Genomic DNA, 18,363 nt, shown 5'->3' on the forward strand with positions numbered 1-18,363 from the left:
GGACTGTTCTGCCCACTGTCATTCCCACCACTTCCACAGGGGTATTCCACCACCCACTGAACCTACAAAATATCCTCATCCATCCCTAATAGAGCTCAGCTTCGAACCTCTTGCCTTATGGCACATATCCTTGTAACAAACCTAGATGCAAGACCTGTCCCATAGATCCTCCCACCACCACTTACTCGAGTCCAGTCACAAGCATCACCTACCCCTCAGAGGTGCAGCTACCAGTGAAACTAATCATGTGATCTACAAGCTAAGATGCAACCACACTGCTACTTTGCATGTGGGCATGACAACCAACAAGCTGTCTGTTCCCATGAATGGCCATAAAAAAACTGTGGCCAAGAAACAATGGGACCACCCACTAGCCGAGCACACTGCCCGCCCAACTCAATATTCTTCATTTCAGTGACTGCATCACGGCCTCTGCCATATGGATCCCTGCTACAAAAACCAGCTCTTCTGAACCGCGTCAGCAGCCAGAGACAGTGGTTACATGTGTGTGATTCTGTTTCAGGCCTTCTGGTCATAATCTTTCATGTTTAGCAGTCTTTTTAATGTAATTGTTTTTGTGAACTAAATATCTTCATTAGAAAATATCATTAATTGAAAATATTCATGCAGTACAGCTCTGCAGATTTAGTGCAACCTAGAAGACATATTTCAGTAATTGGACCTATAAGATTCAATAATACAATAATCCAACATAACAATAATGCATTTTATTTTTCCTGACATTAATTATCTTTCACGATAATTGAATTTGGAGTTCAGAGAGTCAGGCACTTTTCATTGTGAATTCTGTCATAGCTGCTGTGGCATTCTGGACTTTGACTACATACATTTGTTACCTTAATTTTTCCGTATTGATTAACTCACTAATTAATAATTTCCTGTAATTTACTTCAAGTAGCAATGTGATGCTCATTCATGTAAACAAGGGATTCACATCTGTGTAAGTATAATAGTTCCATACAATATTTTGAATTTGTAATTAGCAACATTTTTTATAATCCAGAAGTCTATTGCTTCTTTGGTCCATCAATAACAGCAAATTCCAACCTGGCTGAATTTTAAAGCTTTATGTGGTTTTCAAAGTAACAGTTTGTTCCTACACTATCCTTTACAAGTTCCTGCAGGAACACTATTCTCTGTGCCCTCGATGGCTCAGATGGATAGAGCGTCTGCCATGTAAGCAGGAGATTCCAGGTTCGAGATCCGGTCAGGGCACACATTTTCAACATGTCCCCAATTATGTATATCAATGCCTGTTTGCAGCTAGGGTATCAATTTAATTATCATTTTATTACAACTCATCCGTGTATAACCACTGGCTCAGGGCATTGTGGCAACTGGCTAGGGGTTCATGGGAAAGTAGGATATATTGAAGGAAGACTTCCTCCTGCACAATTCAGAAGAGCTGCTGTTGGCAGCAAGGATTCAGATGGTGCAAGCTGTGAAGAGTCATTGAAATGAAACACATTGTATTCAGCAGCACTTCAGCAAATAGGTAATCCAGCTCTCTCTTGGCCATAGTTTGTCAAAGGCCATTCATGCAGACAGACAGCTTGTTAGCTCAAAGCAGCACAATGGTTGCAGCTTAGTTTGCAGATCACATGACTGCTTTCACTGGTAGCTCTAGTTTGGGGGGGGGGGGGATAAGAGATGCAAATGTCTGGAATGGATTAGGTGGTGGTGGAAGCACATATGGGACAGTTCTTGCATTTAGGTCTATTGCAGGTATATTAGCCATGAGGCAAGGGGTTGGGAGCAGGGATGGAGTATGGATGGACAAGGATATTACACAGGTTCAGTGGGCCATGGAATACCACAGTTGGGTGGGGGCGGTGGGGAGGGTAGTGGAGAGGATATTCCTCATTTCAGGGCATAATGAGATGTAGTCAAAAACATGGTGGAGAATGTGATTCAGTTGCTCCAGTCCTGGGTGGAACTGATTCATGAGGGGAGTGCTCCCTTGCAGCCAGATGGCCAATGTGTGGGAGCTAACAAGTAATTGGAGAGTCAAGGAGCAACAAAGCAGGTGGCTTCCATCCAGCTGTTATTTTTTCCTTGCCCCCAAAATTAATATTATTTTTTCCACATTTTGTAATATATTCAATATGCTCATCTGTATGACATGTTCACAGTACATAAAGATCTTGAATACTGATTCAGGTCCTCTCCAGTTTAACTTTATTATCATTCTTTTGGTTTACTAAGAGTTAATGAGCCAGTCAATTTGATAAAAATTATGATAATTACAGAATACCAGTAATCTAAGGTTTTGTTATCATTGTTTATATGTAAACATATACCTGACCATTAACTTCCTGGTCAAGTAGATGAATCCCTTGTTTTGCAAATCAGTCAGCATAAATAATAGAAATTTTCATAGTACATAAAGTTGTTTCTGCAACAAATCTTCTTCTACTATTCAATTCCTCAGAATCATTATTCTTTAATTGGAAGTTATGAAAGTTCAGTAAACAAGATAGCTAACTTTATTCCTAATTGTAGTAAACTTATAAACAAGAGATGCAGGAAGTCATTTTTAGTTAGTCTGCAGTGAGTTTGAAAGGATCAAAATCCATGTTCACCAATACTGGAAGTGTATTGCAGACAATTTAGTACAGTTTAAAGTTGGAAAAAATACTTTGAATAATCTAGATTTCAAGTCTCCAAGTTGGTTTCACGGTTCAGTGACTGTTTCTTACTGACTGATGTGGTTAAACTTCAATAATAGCTAATGCAAACTGTGACAATAATACTGGAGTGTGAACTGAGTTAGTTCTGAATATCAGTTACTGTGGACATCTTGTTCATGCTGATTTGTCTGTTAGACATGAAAGTGTCCATTAAAAGAATAATTATTTGACTGTGTTAAATGTATGTTTGCCACATATGAACTTGGGCGAATGACACTTCAGTGTTATTTTAGTAGACGCAAATAATTGCATCGTAGAACACCAACTGAGTGTAGTATGTGACTAACTGTTTATCTGTGTATAAATTATAATGTGTGAGACTTGATCTGGCCATAAACATTAGTTCATTCATCACCTAAATGCAATTAAAATGTGTGAACTGCGAATCTCATGTGACCTACATCATTTGAAATAATCTAGTTTTAGACATCAATTTTTTAGCCAGATTTGATGGAAGCACAGCTACCAATGTCATATTTGTACAGCTAAATATGGTTACACTACAAAGGCCCAGAAGATCTGTTTCTGTACAAGAATGGGAGGATAATTTTGACCCTTGAAGCCATTAGCGAGGCACTTAGTGTATCTGGAGAGGCACTGCTCATCACTACAGTAGTGTGGGCTGTATGGAAGGGACTTCTCTGTATGAAATTGGTGGCAGCTATCAATGTGGAGGAATTACTTGTGGTTTGGTGGGCTTGATATGTATGGAGGTATGGATGTGACTTTCTGTGAGATGGAAGTCAACATTGAGGAAGGAGGCTTGTTGAGATGACAAAGATCAGTTGAAATGAATGGGAGAGAAGGTGTTGAGGTTCTGGAGGAAATTGGGTAGGGTGTCCACATCCTCAACCCAGATCACAAAGATATCACCAATGAATCAGATCCAGGTGATGAGTTTGGGATTCTGGGTGGTCAGGAAGGATTCCTCTAGACGGCCAATGACTTGTTGACATAAGATGGTGCCATGTGGATGCTCATTGCTGTACTATGGATTTGTTTGTAGGGAATGCTTTCAAAGGAGAAGTAGTTGTGGGTAAGTACATAGTTGGTCATGGTGAGCTGGAAGGAGGTTGTAGGTTTGGAGTCAGTCGGGTGTTGGGAAAGATAGTGTTTAATGGAGGCATGGCCATGGGCACTGGGGATGTTAGAGTAGAGAGAGGTGAAATCAACAGTGATGAGTAGGGTGCCATGTGTTAAAGGAACAGGAACTGTCAGTGGAGGAAATGGTTGGTGTATTGTAGGTATGAGAGCAGTTTATAGGTAATAATCTGTAGGTGTTGGTCGAAGAGAGCAGAGATTTTCTCTATTGGAATACAGTAAATGGCCAAAATGAGTCATCCTGGCCACAGTGGGGCATCAGTGTTGTTTGGCTTATGGACTTTAGAAGGCATGTACAAGGTAGGAACTTCAGGAAGCATGTCCAAGGCAGGTGTGTGGTGAGAGTCAGTGGTGAAGAGAGAGTTAGATTCAAGAAAGAGGCTCTGAGATGGGCCTAAGGATTTGAGGAGTGACTGAATCTCCTGTTGGATTTCTGGAATGGGATCACTGTGGCAGGGGTTGTAGGTGGATGAATATGACAGTTGGTAGAGTTGCTTCACTGGGTAATCCCTGTGGCTCGAAACCACAGTGGTGGAGACTTTGTCAGCAGGTAGATTATAAGGCCCTGCCTCAGTCTTTGCTAGCGCCGGTCCTTTACCTACCTATCCCCTTCGCTGCCCTCACTCCAGCACTACACAGCCTTCTATTCCACCAAAGCACACACTATTTTTTCCCCTTCTCTACTTCTCTCCTTTTCTACTCCCTCCCTCCCCCCTCCCCCAAACCTCCCAACTGGATGTAGCAGCCTTAACCTGTCCCCACCACATTCCTACCTCTTCACACAAGTACCACTACATCTTCCCTCCCCTGCTATATTTCCCCTCACCACCCCATCCTCCTCCTTACTCCACATCAGGTCACTGTTCCCATAAGGCACAGTTGCAGCCTGCAGTCTGGCCGCAGTGGCCAGAGAAAATGGTCAGGTGTGTGTGCGAGTTGTGCTTGTGTGAGTGTGTTTGTGATTTCTGTTGCAGAAGAAGGTCTTTAATATATAAAAGTCTTTCAGTTGTGTCTGTCTGTGTCTCAGTGTCTCCTCTATATAGTAAATAGAAATCTATTCTTTTCATAATACTCTTTTATGGGAAATGTACTGCAATCAATCCAGTTGATATTATACACAAAAAAATACCACATTTGTGACTTGTTTCATATTCTACCTTTTACTACTCAATAATTCAGTGACAATTCTTGATATTATTTTAATGTGATCCTATACGTGATACCAGTGACTGTGTCAGTCATTAATAGTGACATGTAATGACAATGTTGATTAATGAGAACAAAGTATTGCTGTACACTTCTAAGTAAAATTAATAATTCTATATGAGTGGGAGGACAGAATATTGAGTGATTTCTTAAGTGTCAGTGTTAATTGCTTATTTGCCACATTTTAATAATTGTGATTAATTACACCGATGTTAAGTTACACTCAAACTATACTGTAGAATGTCAGCTGAGCAAAGTATACAATTATTCATTTATATGTACCCAAACTGGCCATAAAAGAGAGTTCAGACAATCTCAAAGTGCAGTTAAAGTGTTTTAACTTCGATTTTGGTGTGAACTACATTAGGCTACTTTCACCATAAACTTTTCAGCCAGTTTTTGATGGAGGCACTGCTACTGGAGACATCTGTGCATGTAAAATGGGTAGTTTGGAAACCCCCTTGACAGCTAAGAAGCAGATTACAAAATGATGTGATCTCAGGCTGCAGGGTGTTGGTTATCGCTGAATAAAAGGAAGTGGTACAAAAGAAAAAGAGAAGGAGATAGATTATGAGAGCAGCCCAGAATCATCACCTCCTGAAGACAATATTGTGAGTAAAAGAATAACTACTAGGTCAAGGATGGGTGTGTTGGGTGTGTGCTTCATTGTGGGTGAGGGAGAGCTTGTACTTAAACTAAAAAGAAGAGATATGGCTTGAAAGCTAGGTAAAGTACATGCATCTGTATATTACACATCAACTAGTTACAGGTGAAAGGTTTCCTTTCCTCAATTTTGTTTATTCATTCTTTATAATGCAGAAACAAAATGTGAAGCCTGAGTTATAATTTACTTACCCTATCACTTCTACATCTGCTGCAGTTACCACTGGAATTTGAAGAACTACAATATTATCTTCAGGAGTACTCTCTGTGCCAGCACTGCTTGCAGTCACATTGACAGCTATAGACTCTAATCCAATGGCTTCATCTCCAATCTGAAGATACAATGAAAGGCGTTCCTGCAGATAAATAATGAAGTATTCCATTATAACACTGAGCACTTGCTATTTATCTTTGTTTGTACTATGTACAAGAAAAAAATAAACATAATCTGAAAGAGAAAAACATATCAATTCACAATACATTCCAAGTGTGTTGTCCCAGTCATTAATTCAGTTCTAAAAAATGTAAGCCATCTTCATACAAGATAATTAGATGTATCGGCACACAGAAGTAAGCAATACTCTTTCAGCACAGTATGTCAAGTGTATCTTTAGCATGGGGAAGACAATGATGACTGCCTATACATTATAGTGTTACATATGTTTTGCAGTTGTTCATATCAACTGCTGACAAGGGCATATAATTTAGGCATCAACATCTGATTGTCCTACTTATATGATGATTGAAATGAATATCTTGAATGATGATTATTAATTCAAAGAAAACATCCATAAAGAAGAACTGGAATGTTGTAGTGTAGGTTACAAACAACGTTATTTTTCTGAACATGCAGGCAGAAATATACATAAACAGCTATATAATCCCAGCATTGCAGGCAAGAGCTTGCTTTTGATGAGCGACTGAGTTAAAAAATAAAAATGCAAACTGAAGATAGCACTACAGGGAAGGGAGAGGATATCAGAGGATGCAGTAATGAATACAACTCCTGAGAGAGACATAGCTTTGATATGGCCATAGATTACAATTGTGGTACACATAGAGATATACAGCATGAAGGTTCAGAGGAGGGGTGATTCAGGATTGAATAGGAAGAAAGAGAGTAGAGAAAATGATGTGTAAGAAGATTCATTGACTTGTAGGTCTATAAACTCAACTATATTCAGAGATTTAGGGAGGTGTAATGAGAGGAAAGGTGGATGTAAACAGGGATGTGTAGAGATTTAGGCCAAAGTCATTGTGGGAGCTAAGTTTTTGAGGGTGGGATGTAATGCCATGGGTCATGAAATGGCCATTGAGGTCAACTGTGAATTGTTCAGCAGTGTACTCTGCATCTGGATTGTAAACTTTGTCTTTGGCCACAGTTGAACAGTGGCCATTCACGGGAGTCGAAATTTGGTTAGTGACCATGCCCACACAAGAGGCTGCTCAGTATTTGCAGCAGAGTTTATTTATAAACATGGTTGTTTACAAAGGTATTCCTGCCGTGTAAATATTTGTTTCAAGCTTAGAATTGTATACAGTACACTTGGTGAGTGTATGGGACAGGCATTTTTCACAGATACAACTGATATGGAAGGGGATTGGACGTAGGAGTGGTACAGGATGGCCAAAGATATTTCTCAGGTTGGATGTGCAGTAAAAAAACAGAGAGGTGTCAAGGATTAATAGATGATCTTCCTCCTTCAAAATCTTCAAAGGTAGTCTAGGCTCTACCAAAGGATGTGGCTCTCCTGTTCCAGTTTTCATTGACTTTGCTTAACAAAAGAATTGCTCCTTTCTAGCAAGGTAGTGTATGTGGTAGCAGTATTTCGAAGCATGGAAGAAAGTGCCACACCATAGCTGTTTGTGGAACAGCTGTGAGGGTTAACAACTGTATGCAGAGGGTTGCTGTGTAAGTGATCGCAGACTGGTATACCATGGACAGAAGTTTTATGGTGACATTAGAGATGTGAAGAATGATATTCAGCAAGATGTCTTGACCTGAAGAGTAACAGATGGAATGAATAGGAGAGAAGATGTTAATTTAATAAAGGAATTATAATGCCTTGACCTTAGGTCTAGGTCTTGGAGATAATGTGATAAACATCAACCATGTAAGGGGACTGTGGTTTTGGATGGTAGAGAAGGATTTCTCAAAGTAGCCTATAAATAAGTTGATAAATGGGTTGATGATTACAGGTGTGATGCGAGAGCCAATCACTGTGCTGCAGATTTTTTTGTACATATACATTTCTTTATATATCTTCCCCTCAAAGGAGAAGTAGTTGAGAGTGTATCTATAGTCATCTGTATACAGCATGAGGTATGTTTGGAGAGAGACGGTGTTTGATGTCTTCAGATAGGTTCATTTTAACAGGTTAGGTGAGAAAATGAAATGAGGACACAAAGTCTGTGGGATCCATGCCAAACAGCACTCTCAGATGATATTGAACATGTACAAAGAAGGGCAGCACATAATGTTACAGGTTACTTTGACCCATGAGAGAGTGTTACAAAGAGACTGAAGGACCTGAAATGGCAGACACTTGCTGAGATCAACAAATTATCTCACAAATTTTGAGACTCAGTCTTAAGTGGACAGTCTATGAACATAATGTAACCCCTTATGTATCACTCCTGTAAAGACCACAAAGACAAGATTACAATGTGCACAGGGGCATTTAAGCAATCATTCTTCCCACACTCCCTGTATGAATGAAACAAGAAAAAGTTATAATAAATGGTGCAATAGGAAGTACCCTCTACCACACACTCCACAGTGATTTGCAGAGTATAGTTGTGGATATAGATATCTTTCACATGTGTTGAAGAATGTGCAAGTATTATAAAAAGAATCATGGGTGCCCCTGCTCCTCTGGTGTGCAGATTCATGTGACATGTCATCCATTGATCATTTGGAGGGGGATTATGGGTTGTCAGAAACTTGTTCATGACAGTCCTTCAGGCGTTGATGGTTTGTGGGCTAGCAAACAAGATGTGTTAAGAAAGATTTGCTGGTAAAATGTGCCCTGCCCCTTTGTGTGAAGTCTATTTATTTTCTTTTGGAAGCTTAGATCAATTAGTGAATAAATCACAAGGATGTGCAATCTGTTATATGTTTACTATAAAGCTGTACATGTTATTTTTACGTGTTGGGTCGTTCATAAAATATTTTCAGTTATAAAGACAAATAGGTGATTGGAATGTACTATTCATTTTACAATACACTATAGAATCATACATTATTATAAAATTACTTTAAGAAATGGTACTGTGTTTCAAGAAGGTACTGTTTCAAATATTTTTTAAAATGTAGTTAGGTCACTAATACTGAATTTGAAATTGTCTGGAAGAGCATTAAAAAGTAAGACTCTATGTGCAAAATATGCTTATTTCTTATATTATGCTTGTGATATCTTTTTTCTTCATTCTGTCCAATCAAAAATTCTCAACAAAAAATGACATATGAGTAAGAATGTAATGCGATATTATGGTGAAGATTCCTAGTTGTTTGAGTAAGTTTACAATTCCTTCCTGTGTGTGTCTGACTTGGTAGTTAAACAAAATTGGCAATTTTATGACAAACAATTTCTTTAAAGAAGCAATATTTGAAGGGTTTACCATTTCTCCTGTAATGAGGTTTCCAATACTACATGTCAGTAGTACAGGTGATGTCCCATCTTCTTGGCATTTATGAGGGAGACGTACCAATGACACTTCTGGTGGTAGTGAAACATAGACATTTGTCACAAAAGCAGGTTCCATTGTATTGGTTACAGAAATGTCAACTGACACATTATAAGCAGCAGCTGTTCCCAAGGTAATTGGATCTCTGTGGAGTAACAAAATAAACATATGAAAAATAAAAATGTGGTCTGTGAAGTCCAAAAGTTCCCATGTTTGAATAAAACATTTATCACTGACAATGAAGCAACAGAAACGTTAGCTTCCTTAATGACTTTTATTGCTTATACATTTCTTAGATGTGTGTGAATGAGGATCCAAGAAAAGGATACCTATGTTGTAAGTAATGGTATTTGAACACAGGAAGCAGCCTGAAGTGAATAGAAGAACAATTGCAGTTTTTTGCACACAGTGAGTACTGTAATATGCCTGACAGTATTTGGAGTAATTGAATGTCATCTGAGTCTTAAAGTTGAGACACAATTTCATAATGAAGATTGCAAAACAGGATAATTTGGAATATTGTGTATATTATAATGTAACAGATCTAGATTCTTGTAAAAGATAGATTTCAGTGTTAGTAAAAATACAAAATAAAAGGAAGAAGACAAATCTACAATTTCTTCCTTTTTCTTCTCTTTTGTTTTTTCTTTTCTCAAATCTCAACTATTGTGTTTAATACATCACCCAATGCAGAAAACAGAAATTCAGTATTGCTTGTCTCCAAATGTAGCAGCCTTTCAAATATTCATAGCAACAAAAATAAATTTCTTTTCGTAAATACCAACAGTGCGTACAACTTAAGGATTCTTGCATGAGCTGGTAATCTGTGGCTCATTCTGGTTTCATGAATTGTTTCATCGAATTTTGTGAAGGCTGGTGTTAGTGAACTATAATGAAGCTCTTTCATTAAAGTGACAAATTCAAGAAGGAATTTATTTCTTTTGCAGAAAAAGTTCTAATTGTGCTGCAGGTCTGCAACACAGGATTGGTGAGAGCAACGTCAATGATGGTAACTGCAAAACGACAAATTCTTTGAATGTTCTATGAGCAGGAAAATCCTTAGTGGTCCAAAATGTGGTCAATATTGTGTTCTTCAAGTAATTTTAAATGAGTTTCTTAAGGAACAGTGTCAGAAGTGTCTGCCTGTGAATGCTGAATTTTAAAAATTGTGGCAAATGAAATTGCTTGAGTTCACAAAATCAAAAATTTTAAGGCTGGCCACAACTAAATTGGTCTTTTTGTGGAGTGCTGAAGTTTTTAACTTTTGAGGTGAACTTCAATGGTGCAGAAGCTGCTGAAAAATTATGAAAAATAGCTTATGGAATTTCAGCACTTCATAATGAGGCTGCACACTGAAAACCAATACCTTCTTGGCTAGATAGGGAATGTGGCCAAATTTGCTTGCACTGCAGATGGGCACAAAATACCTCCATTCATAGTTTTCAAGTGAAATACTTAAGTGAAATCAGAAGTGTTTCCAAAAACTGTGATTGTACAAGTAAATTAAAGTGGATGTTTTTTTGAGAACATAATGATGGAATGGAATAGGCTTGTATGGAATCACTGTTCTGGCATAATGTTTCATTTACACAGTGTGCTGGTGTCAGATGTGCACACAGGTCATAAAACACCTGCAGTAATAAACAAATTATTAGAAAGCTAAATGGACTTGGCAGTAATTTCAGGTGGGATGACATCAATTCTGTAACCATTCAACAACTGTTTGAATAAACCATTTAAGGAAAAGCTTAAATGCATGTACATAGACTGGCTTTTGGAAAATGACATACAACTGACACCAACAGGACGTGTAAAATGTCGATGAACTGATGATGCATGGAAGTGTGTCCCAAATCAGACTACAACAGACATTTAAAAAAGTTCAATATCGATTGTGCTAGATGGTACAGAGGATGATGCTCTACACATATAACTGAGCAACAAGGAATTGAGTAATAGCAGGGAAGGAAATGATACTGATTCAGAATTGTCTAATTGGTATTTTAAACATTTCATAAATTTTATATTATAAATTTAATAAAATTCTGTTTTATATTTTTGCTTTTCATTTCTCAGTTATTTTCATTCTTATTTTGTAATTGTTGCTACTCATAAATTTAAAGTTTTCACAAAAAATAAACTATATAAAGCTGATTGGCATGTCTGTGTTTAAGATTTATGTTAATATGGCCAACCCTACATCTTGAATTTGGAAATTGAGAGGCGTAGTTACTTCTGAATATATGAGACTGACATATTTTGAACCATTCGAGTCTCGCTTTTCTTATGGACTGCTAGTATGTGGGCACTCTTCACATGTAAGTGACATATTGAAGAAACAAAGAATAGGCATAAGACAAATGTCTAGGGCTGGACGATGAGATCTCTGTTGACCTCTGTTTATAAAACTTAAGATGCTCTCAGTTGTAAACCTGTCTATACCAGTATATGTCTTGTCACTATACATAAAACAAAGTGTAACAGAATTTCAAAGAAGAGGAAATATTGACTTGCACAACACTAAAGGAAAATTTAAATGGATGTTCCAAAATTGTACCCTCAGTGTGGTCCATATCTTGGAAATTATTTGAAAAAAACTTGTATAGCTGGTTGACTGAAAATCCATTTTATAATATAAAGTAGCATTTTGATGTACTGGTAGTGAACATATGTCAAAATCCAAAATGTATGACTAGACATCTGTAATTGAGTACTTAAATGAGTATTTGAATACTATGTGTAAGAGATGAAGCAATTCCAGTGTATATATCATCCATGGTGAATAAAAACTTACGTAATATTATGAAGAAATGCAGTCAAATGAAGATCAGTGATGCAGTTCTCAACATTTTTACAGCCATTTGCAGTGTGCACAGTTGTGAGTAACTTCCGTGGAGCATCTGGATCAATAGTAGGACATGTCTTGCAGAAAGAGTCATCTGTAAGAACGCAAATTTTTGGTGCTACAACATTTTACCAGCATCTAAATTAACTCTACACTCTGTTATGTTACCTAAGTGCAAAAAAAAAGCAAATATGCACATTGTAAATGGTGACTTCAGAATGTTCCAGTGATGTCACTAAACATATTCAAATTACATTATATAGAATTTTTTCCAATGTGTGACTACACTTTGAACACAAAAGTTAATAATGATGGCTGTTAATGGAATGAAAGGAAAGAAAAAAATGTTTTAATTTGCCCTAACTGAAACAGCTGTTATGGCACCAAAGAAAAGGAACATCAGTGAACCATTGACTCTGAAGTCCTAGATTGTGAGAGCTTCTTCTCTGGATGTATGGTCACAGAAATAAAAGAAAACATGTTTCAAAAAATTGTAGGAGTGAAGATTCATAAGGTAGCAATAGATGTAAGAATTAACAATGAAAAATAACAGCAAAGATACTAGACTACTAGTAATAATCTCTGTGTTAAAAATTGATTGGGGAGAGAAGAGAGGATGAAGAAACCATACACTATGAGTGTCATAGTAGCTGTGTTACATGAAGGGGAAATTGCTGTTTGTTCATATTGTGTTAGCAAAAATAAAATGCGATCAAGTTTTTGTGTTTCATATGAAGCATCCATAATGCTCAAAAGTGGTGATGTAATTGATGAATGCACAAATATTTTCACTAACTAGCATTGAAATGGCTCTATAAACTGACAGATCCACATAATTTTATAAACTGTTACAATTACCAGTTTACACAGAAATACAAAGTTAGAAACTAGAGTGATCCAACAGTTATTCCATGACTGTTACTTTATGACTATAGAGAGTATTCATTGCTGATACATGTATCTTATTTGCTCAAATTCTTATGATTTCTACAGATTAAAAGCTTGGGTACTGATTGATAATGAAAAACTGTGCAAATTACAACCTGTGGGAGGATTCTATACAGAGGAAAGGAAGGCAAAGATGAAATAACAGAAGAAAAACTAAGTTAAAGGTTGTTGGTTTCCTCAGGCAAAGTAAAAGCCAAGCTCTCCTTTCCATCATTCATGAAGTATTATGCGACAAAACATAGTGAAGTAGGATGTTGTGTGCTGAGAGACTGTACAATCTGAACGTTTTCATTACTGATAATCCTGTGGAATCTGTATAATATGCTAACTTTGTGCAGTTTAGTTTCTTACTTCTTGTATGAATCATATGTAAAACCACTTTTCATAACGTACAACATGTCAAAAGTTTTATCAGATACATCTTTCAATGTTTTATTAAGATACTTGCTAGCAAATTCACAGTTTTCCTTAAAGTGGCATCTATATTCTGAAAATGACGTGTGAATTTAAAATTGTAGATTTTACATTGCAGTAAGATACACAAACAATTATTTCACTATCTTTCATGTAGTAAGACATTACATTGCATTAAGATACACAAACAATTATTTAACTATCCTTCATGTAGTAAGACAATCTATCTTACAGATATGATTTTAATTTGCCCTTAAAATAATTTTTATTGCTTGTTAGACTTCAGAATAGGTCAATAATTGTTATTATTGCATACCTAATTCTTCTCTGATGGATTCTATGACTGAATGATGGACAATATAAGCCATGTTTCTTTCTAACATTACTTTATGGAAGTGTTGTTGTTCTTAAACTGTGAATGTGGTTGTGAAATTATAGAATGAAATAACTGTACAGTGAAGATGTTGGTCAATATGCCAGTCATCAAAATAGGTCCAGAGGTGGAGTCCCCTACTTGTCATTTTAGATGTTTCTGTGTAGTGAATATTTTCTTCCTTAATAAACAATTCTACCCATACATATTTAAGTCTATATTATTGTCTCTCAGATCAAAAAAAACAATTTGTGGCATGGTGATAATGTGTGCACTAAAACTTGCCCTGGCAACACTGTGGTACATAAAGTGATACAAATACATGAGAAAATCTGCAGTTGGATGACACTTATCATTTGTGATTTCCATCCACTAGAGAAAAACACAGGGGATCACAATACATAATTTAAAAAACTTCAGAATGGAATAACAAACCAGGGTTTACAGTGACTTCCCAATTGTGAATCAGGTTCAGCATAACTTACACTATTTTGTTCATATTTACATTGTTATTGGCTGAGAGAAAGAGTAAGCACTTTACTTTTCATTTTGAAGTTTATCTTAGTAGACTCTAGTAGGAGCCTCAACAATATATTGAATCATAGTGTGCTTTGACACAGCCATCAACCAAGAAATATTTATAGGCTATTGATGATGACTAGTCCACTGAAACCAGTATAGCCACCAAAAAATGGCCATGTTAATGTTAAGAAACTAAATGAAACAATTACTGTGGGGATACACAAACATTATTTAATTACTTACTGTAATCCAGTATGGCCCTTTGTTTCCTCTCTTTGTCCAGATCAAACTCCATTGTTATGTCAATTGGTTTGTAGAATTCCTCAACATGAGTCTGTAATGAATGAAGTAACTGACTATCAGTGCTCTGGATGGATTGGAGTTAACAGAAATAACTTTTTGTGGTAAAAACTGAGTAGAAGTTTAAATATGACCAGTAGATTCAATAAGTGCTGCATTTTCTTTTTTCAAACCTATTGTGTACATAGGAATGGAATATAACTCAAATTTACCGTCACTGAAATGGTGAAAGGCTTGCATGTTGCTTTGTCTGGATAGACTTCAGCTGAGAATGTCACACTAGTGTCCATGCCAGACTCATCTGTTAGAAATTTTGCTCTTCCTTCACTGGAGGTGACATGGAGCTTCACTCGCACTCCTAGAAATCGATATAAATTCTTATTCACGTAATATGTTGATAGTGCACAAAAAAGTGAAAATTTTACAGATGAGTGTTATATATTTTGCCACAAATATTTTTACACTATAAAGAGATATGCACGGAGATCTGAACAGTGACAAGAAGAGAGAAGAGTAGAATCAACGCCAGTGAAATTAAATTCCTAAGAAGCATGTTAGGGAAAATAAGGAGAGGCAGAGTGAGAAATGAAGATGTTAGGAATAAAATTGGAGTAGAAAAATATAATGAAAGAATTGAAAAGAACAGGTTAATATAGGTTGTACATGTCAAGAGAATGGGAGATGGAAGAGTACCAAAATGTATGATGGAGGTCAAGTTTGATAGCAAGGGGGAACTTAGAGCAAGATGGACCGACTCAGTAAACACAAGTTTAAGGAGAAGGAATCTGGACTGGAACAAAATAGCTGTAGAAGGAGAATCGTGGAAAGACTTAGGAAAGTGGAGAAGTACCACAAATGTCCCAACCTGGCCTGATGCTGGATAAAGAAAAATGATGATGACAGTGACCAGTAAAGAGAAGTGTTACAGATTTTCCTACAAAACTGGTCAAGATAGACTGAAAATTACTTTCTGGCTAGAGATCTGCATCTGGTTTTAATCCAGAAAAATGTTACACCCTTATTGATCATATGGGAGCATCTGTCTGCAACATATAAAGTTGGCAGTGTTCCAAGATATGCTTAATAAATCTCAAGTGCTCCTGCTTGGAAAGATGGCTTGAAGCTCTTCTGGCATTTATGGAGGTATTTTTCTATGTAGCTCTTCCCAACGACTGTTTTCTGGCAGCTCAATTTTACTCATATTAACATATTTTTGCCAAAGGAATCTGCCATATTTCTGTCCTTGGAAAACTGAATTTTATTATTCTAACACTTGCACTTTCATCGTTATTGAAAAGTCATACGTTTTCTTATGTAAAATTCCTATAACATAGTGAGACATTTCACTCGGAAATTTTCATTTTAGATGTTCTATATGCCAGTAGGCATGGGATGCTCTTAGGTCAAGGTCTGTGGTACCTATAAAAAGCAAAGAATTTATCACTGTGATGTTCTCCTACACACTGAATGATTTGAACAATGTGCAGACAGGCACTGCTGGTATGGTATACTCCACTCTTCCTTTATTAATTTTTACACTTCAGCAAAATTCTCTTCAGTGACCAATGAGAAAATTTAGCATTAGTGGATAAAAAACATGAAACTGGAGTTAACTTCCTGGAATGTATGAACTATATGAATATGGTAGAAGTGGGTAAGATTCCTAAGTATTTGAGGCACTTTCTTGGATCACTGAACCATCTGATGAGTGGATATAACAACATTTAGTGAGAAGAGTTCAACCAGTTGTCTAGAATGTACAAAGGGATAGTTGTAAAATATACACAGAATGGCTTATGAAATGTCCAGCTTGATCTCACACTGTACTGGCTTGCTGTTAACCCTCAAGGTTCTCCTTTTTTCCTTTTACTTCTATTTTTATTTACATTGATGAGAAATTCAGGACTGAATATGGCATATACACAAGGGGAGATCATTATTTCCTAAATAGAAAATACACTGATAAGTGGGTGACAACTTGGATAGCTTGTTTCTTGATTCATTCCAGTGTACACACAGAATAAGAGCAAAAGAAAAGAATAGTTACTTACGAGCCATCGGTGGTGGATACTGTGCACGGTAGCCTATACAGGCTGATATATTGAAGCTTGTATCATTAATAGAGATAACTTTGGGTGCAAGTATTTGTGGCAGCAATGTTATTACTGGGTATGACCGTAGAACAATAGTATGCCCAGATCCATAAGCACCTATGGCCACATCTGTAAAGTCAACAAAAAACAACTATAAATGACTTGGTGTTGTGTTAACACTAACACTTAGGTTCACCCCAAGTAATTCTGTTGCTGCAAAGATCTATTATGTGCATAATAGAAAATGGTATATAAAAAGAATTCATTATTGCCTTATTCTCACTAATAGTATAGTTATTGTTGTTCTAGTATACTCCTATTTGACAAGCAAGCAACCTTGATTTACATTGCCAAATCTTGAAAGTTACTTGTTACTTTTATTTTCAAATTAGTCAAACTTTTTTTCCAGTAACATTTTATTTCAGTTTGTTAAGTGTGATTAGCATTCCAAATGCTTCACTTCAGCCACCCACCTGAGTATAAGATTGTTTATGACACTTAACAAAACAGTCACTTCTGTGAATGCACTGCTGGTGTAAAAAATGTGATGTTGCACTCTTGTTTGCAGTTTACTCAAAAGACGAGGGTCTCTGAAGATGGTTGAACAAACTAGTTTACAAATTGGATGAAAGAAAGGACAGATATATGCAATCAAATCAAATCAAATCAAATTTTATTATCACGTAACATGCCTTATACAATCAAGGATTGCGACATAGGTGACTTGTCAGTTTTTATACTACATACAGACTAATAAACTTAATTTTAGGTTACAATACATGTGTTGCTATACAGGTATTTTACACATTTGTCATAATAAAGTATTTTACACATTTGTCATAATACATATTGTGGTGATCTATACAATTATTTTTACATGGTTATCATTCAAGAATTCTTCTACCGTATAGTAGCATTTATTTTTTAGATATGTTTCCAAGTCTCCTTCAGTATATTTTAGAGGTGGGTCACATTTCCCCTTCCAGATAGTATTTGTAAATTTCATGCCCATATAATGTGGAGTTTTTTCATATAGTGTTAGTCTATGGGTAGGTAACATGTAACTTGCTCTATGCCTGGTCTCATACTGATGCAAGAAGCAGTTGCCTTCAAAAAGTTGTGGGTTTCTTTTTGTGAATATGAGAAGCTCATATATATATATATATATATATATATATATATATATATATATATATATATAAGCTAGGTATGGACATTAGATCTAGTTTCTCAAATATAGGTTTGCAGTGTTGTCTCCTTTTTGCTCCTACCATGGCTCGGATTATCTTTTTTTGTAGGACCATGTCTTGTGTAGTATAGTGTTGTTCAAAGAAACTGTTTACTTTATGAGTGTCCTGCTAATTTTTCTTTCATCGACCATGAATCAACATATTACATTCAGGAATAACAACATTTCCTGTAATGTGAAAATTTTCTGAGTTCCATTATATGCCAATTGCTTACCTAGTGATGCAATTATATACTTTTAAACGAATCCTC

General features: G+C 36.5%; 1 protein-coding gene across 2 annotated transcripts in view; it reads right to left on the reverse strand.

Annotated features, from left to right (window-relative positions):
- The window catches only part of LOC126272546 (integrin alpha-PS4-like), a 167,266-nt gene that overhangs the window by 42,767 nt on the left and 106,136 nt on the right, over positions 1 to 18,363 (reverse strand). For both annotated transcript variants that reach the window (XM_049975464.1, XM_049975465.1), the window contains exons 12-17: positions 16,822 to 16,992; positions 14,983 to 15,128; positions 14,714 to 14,804; positions 12,163 to 12,307; positions 9,303 to 9,513; positions 5,874 to 6,037 (exon numbers count right to left, since the gene is read on the reverse strand). In XM_049975464.1, the coding sequence (XP_049831421.1) occupies positions 5,874 to 6,037; positions 9,303 to 9,513; positions 12,163 to 12,307; positions 14,714 to 14,804; positions 14,983 to 15,128; positions 16,822 to 16,992 (928 nt within the window). The remainder of the gene's footprint in view (positions 1 to 5,873; positions 6,038 to 9,302; positions 9,514 to 12,162; positions 12,308 to 14,713; positions 14,805 to 14,982; positions 15,129 to 16,821; positions 16,993 to 18,363) is intronic.

Source organism: Schistocerca gregaria, chromosome 5 (assembly GCF_023897955.1).
Source record: "Schistocerca gregaria isolate iqSchGreg1 chromosome 5, iqSchGreg1.2, whole genome shotgun sequence".
In the NCBI taxonomy this organism is placed as follows: Eukaryota; Metazoa; Arthropoda; class Insecta; order Orthoptera; family Acrididae; genus Schistocerca; species Schistocerca gregaria.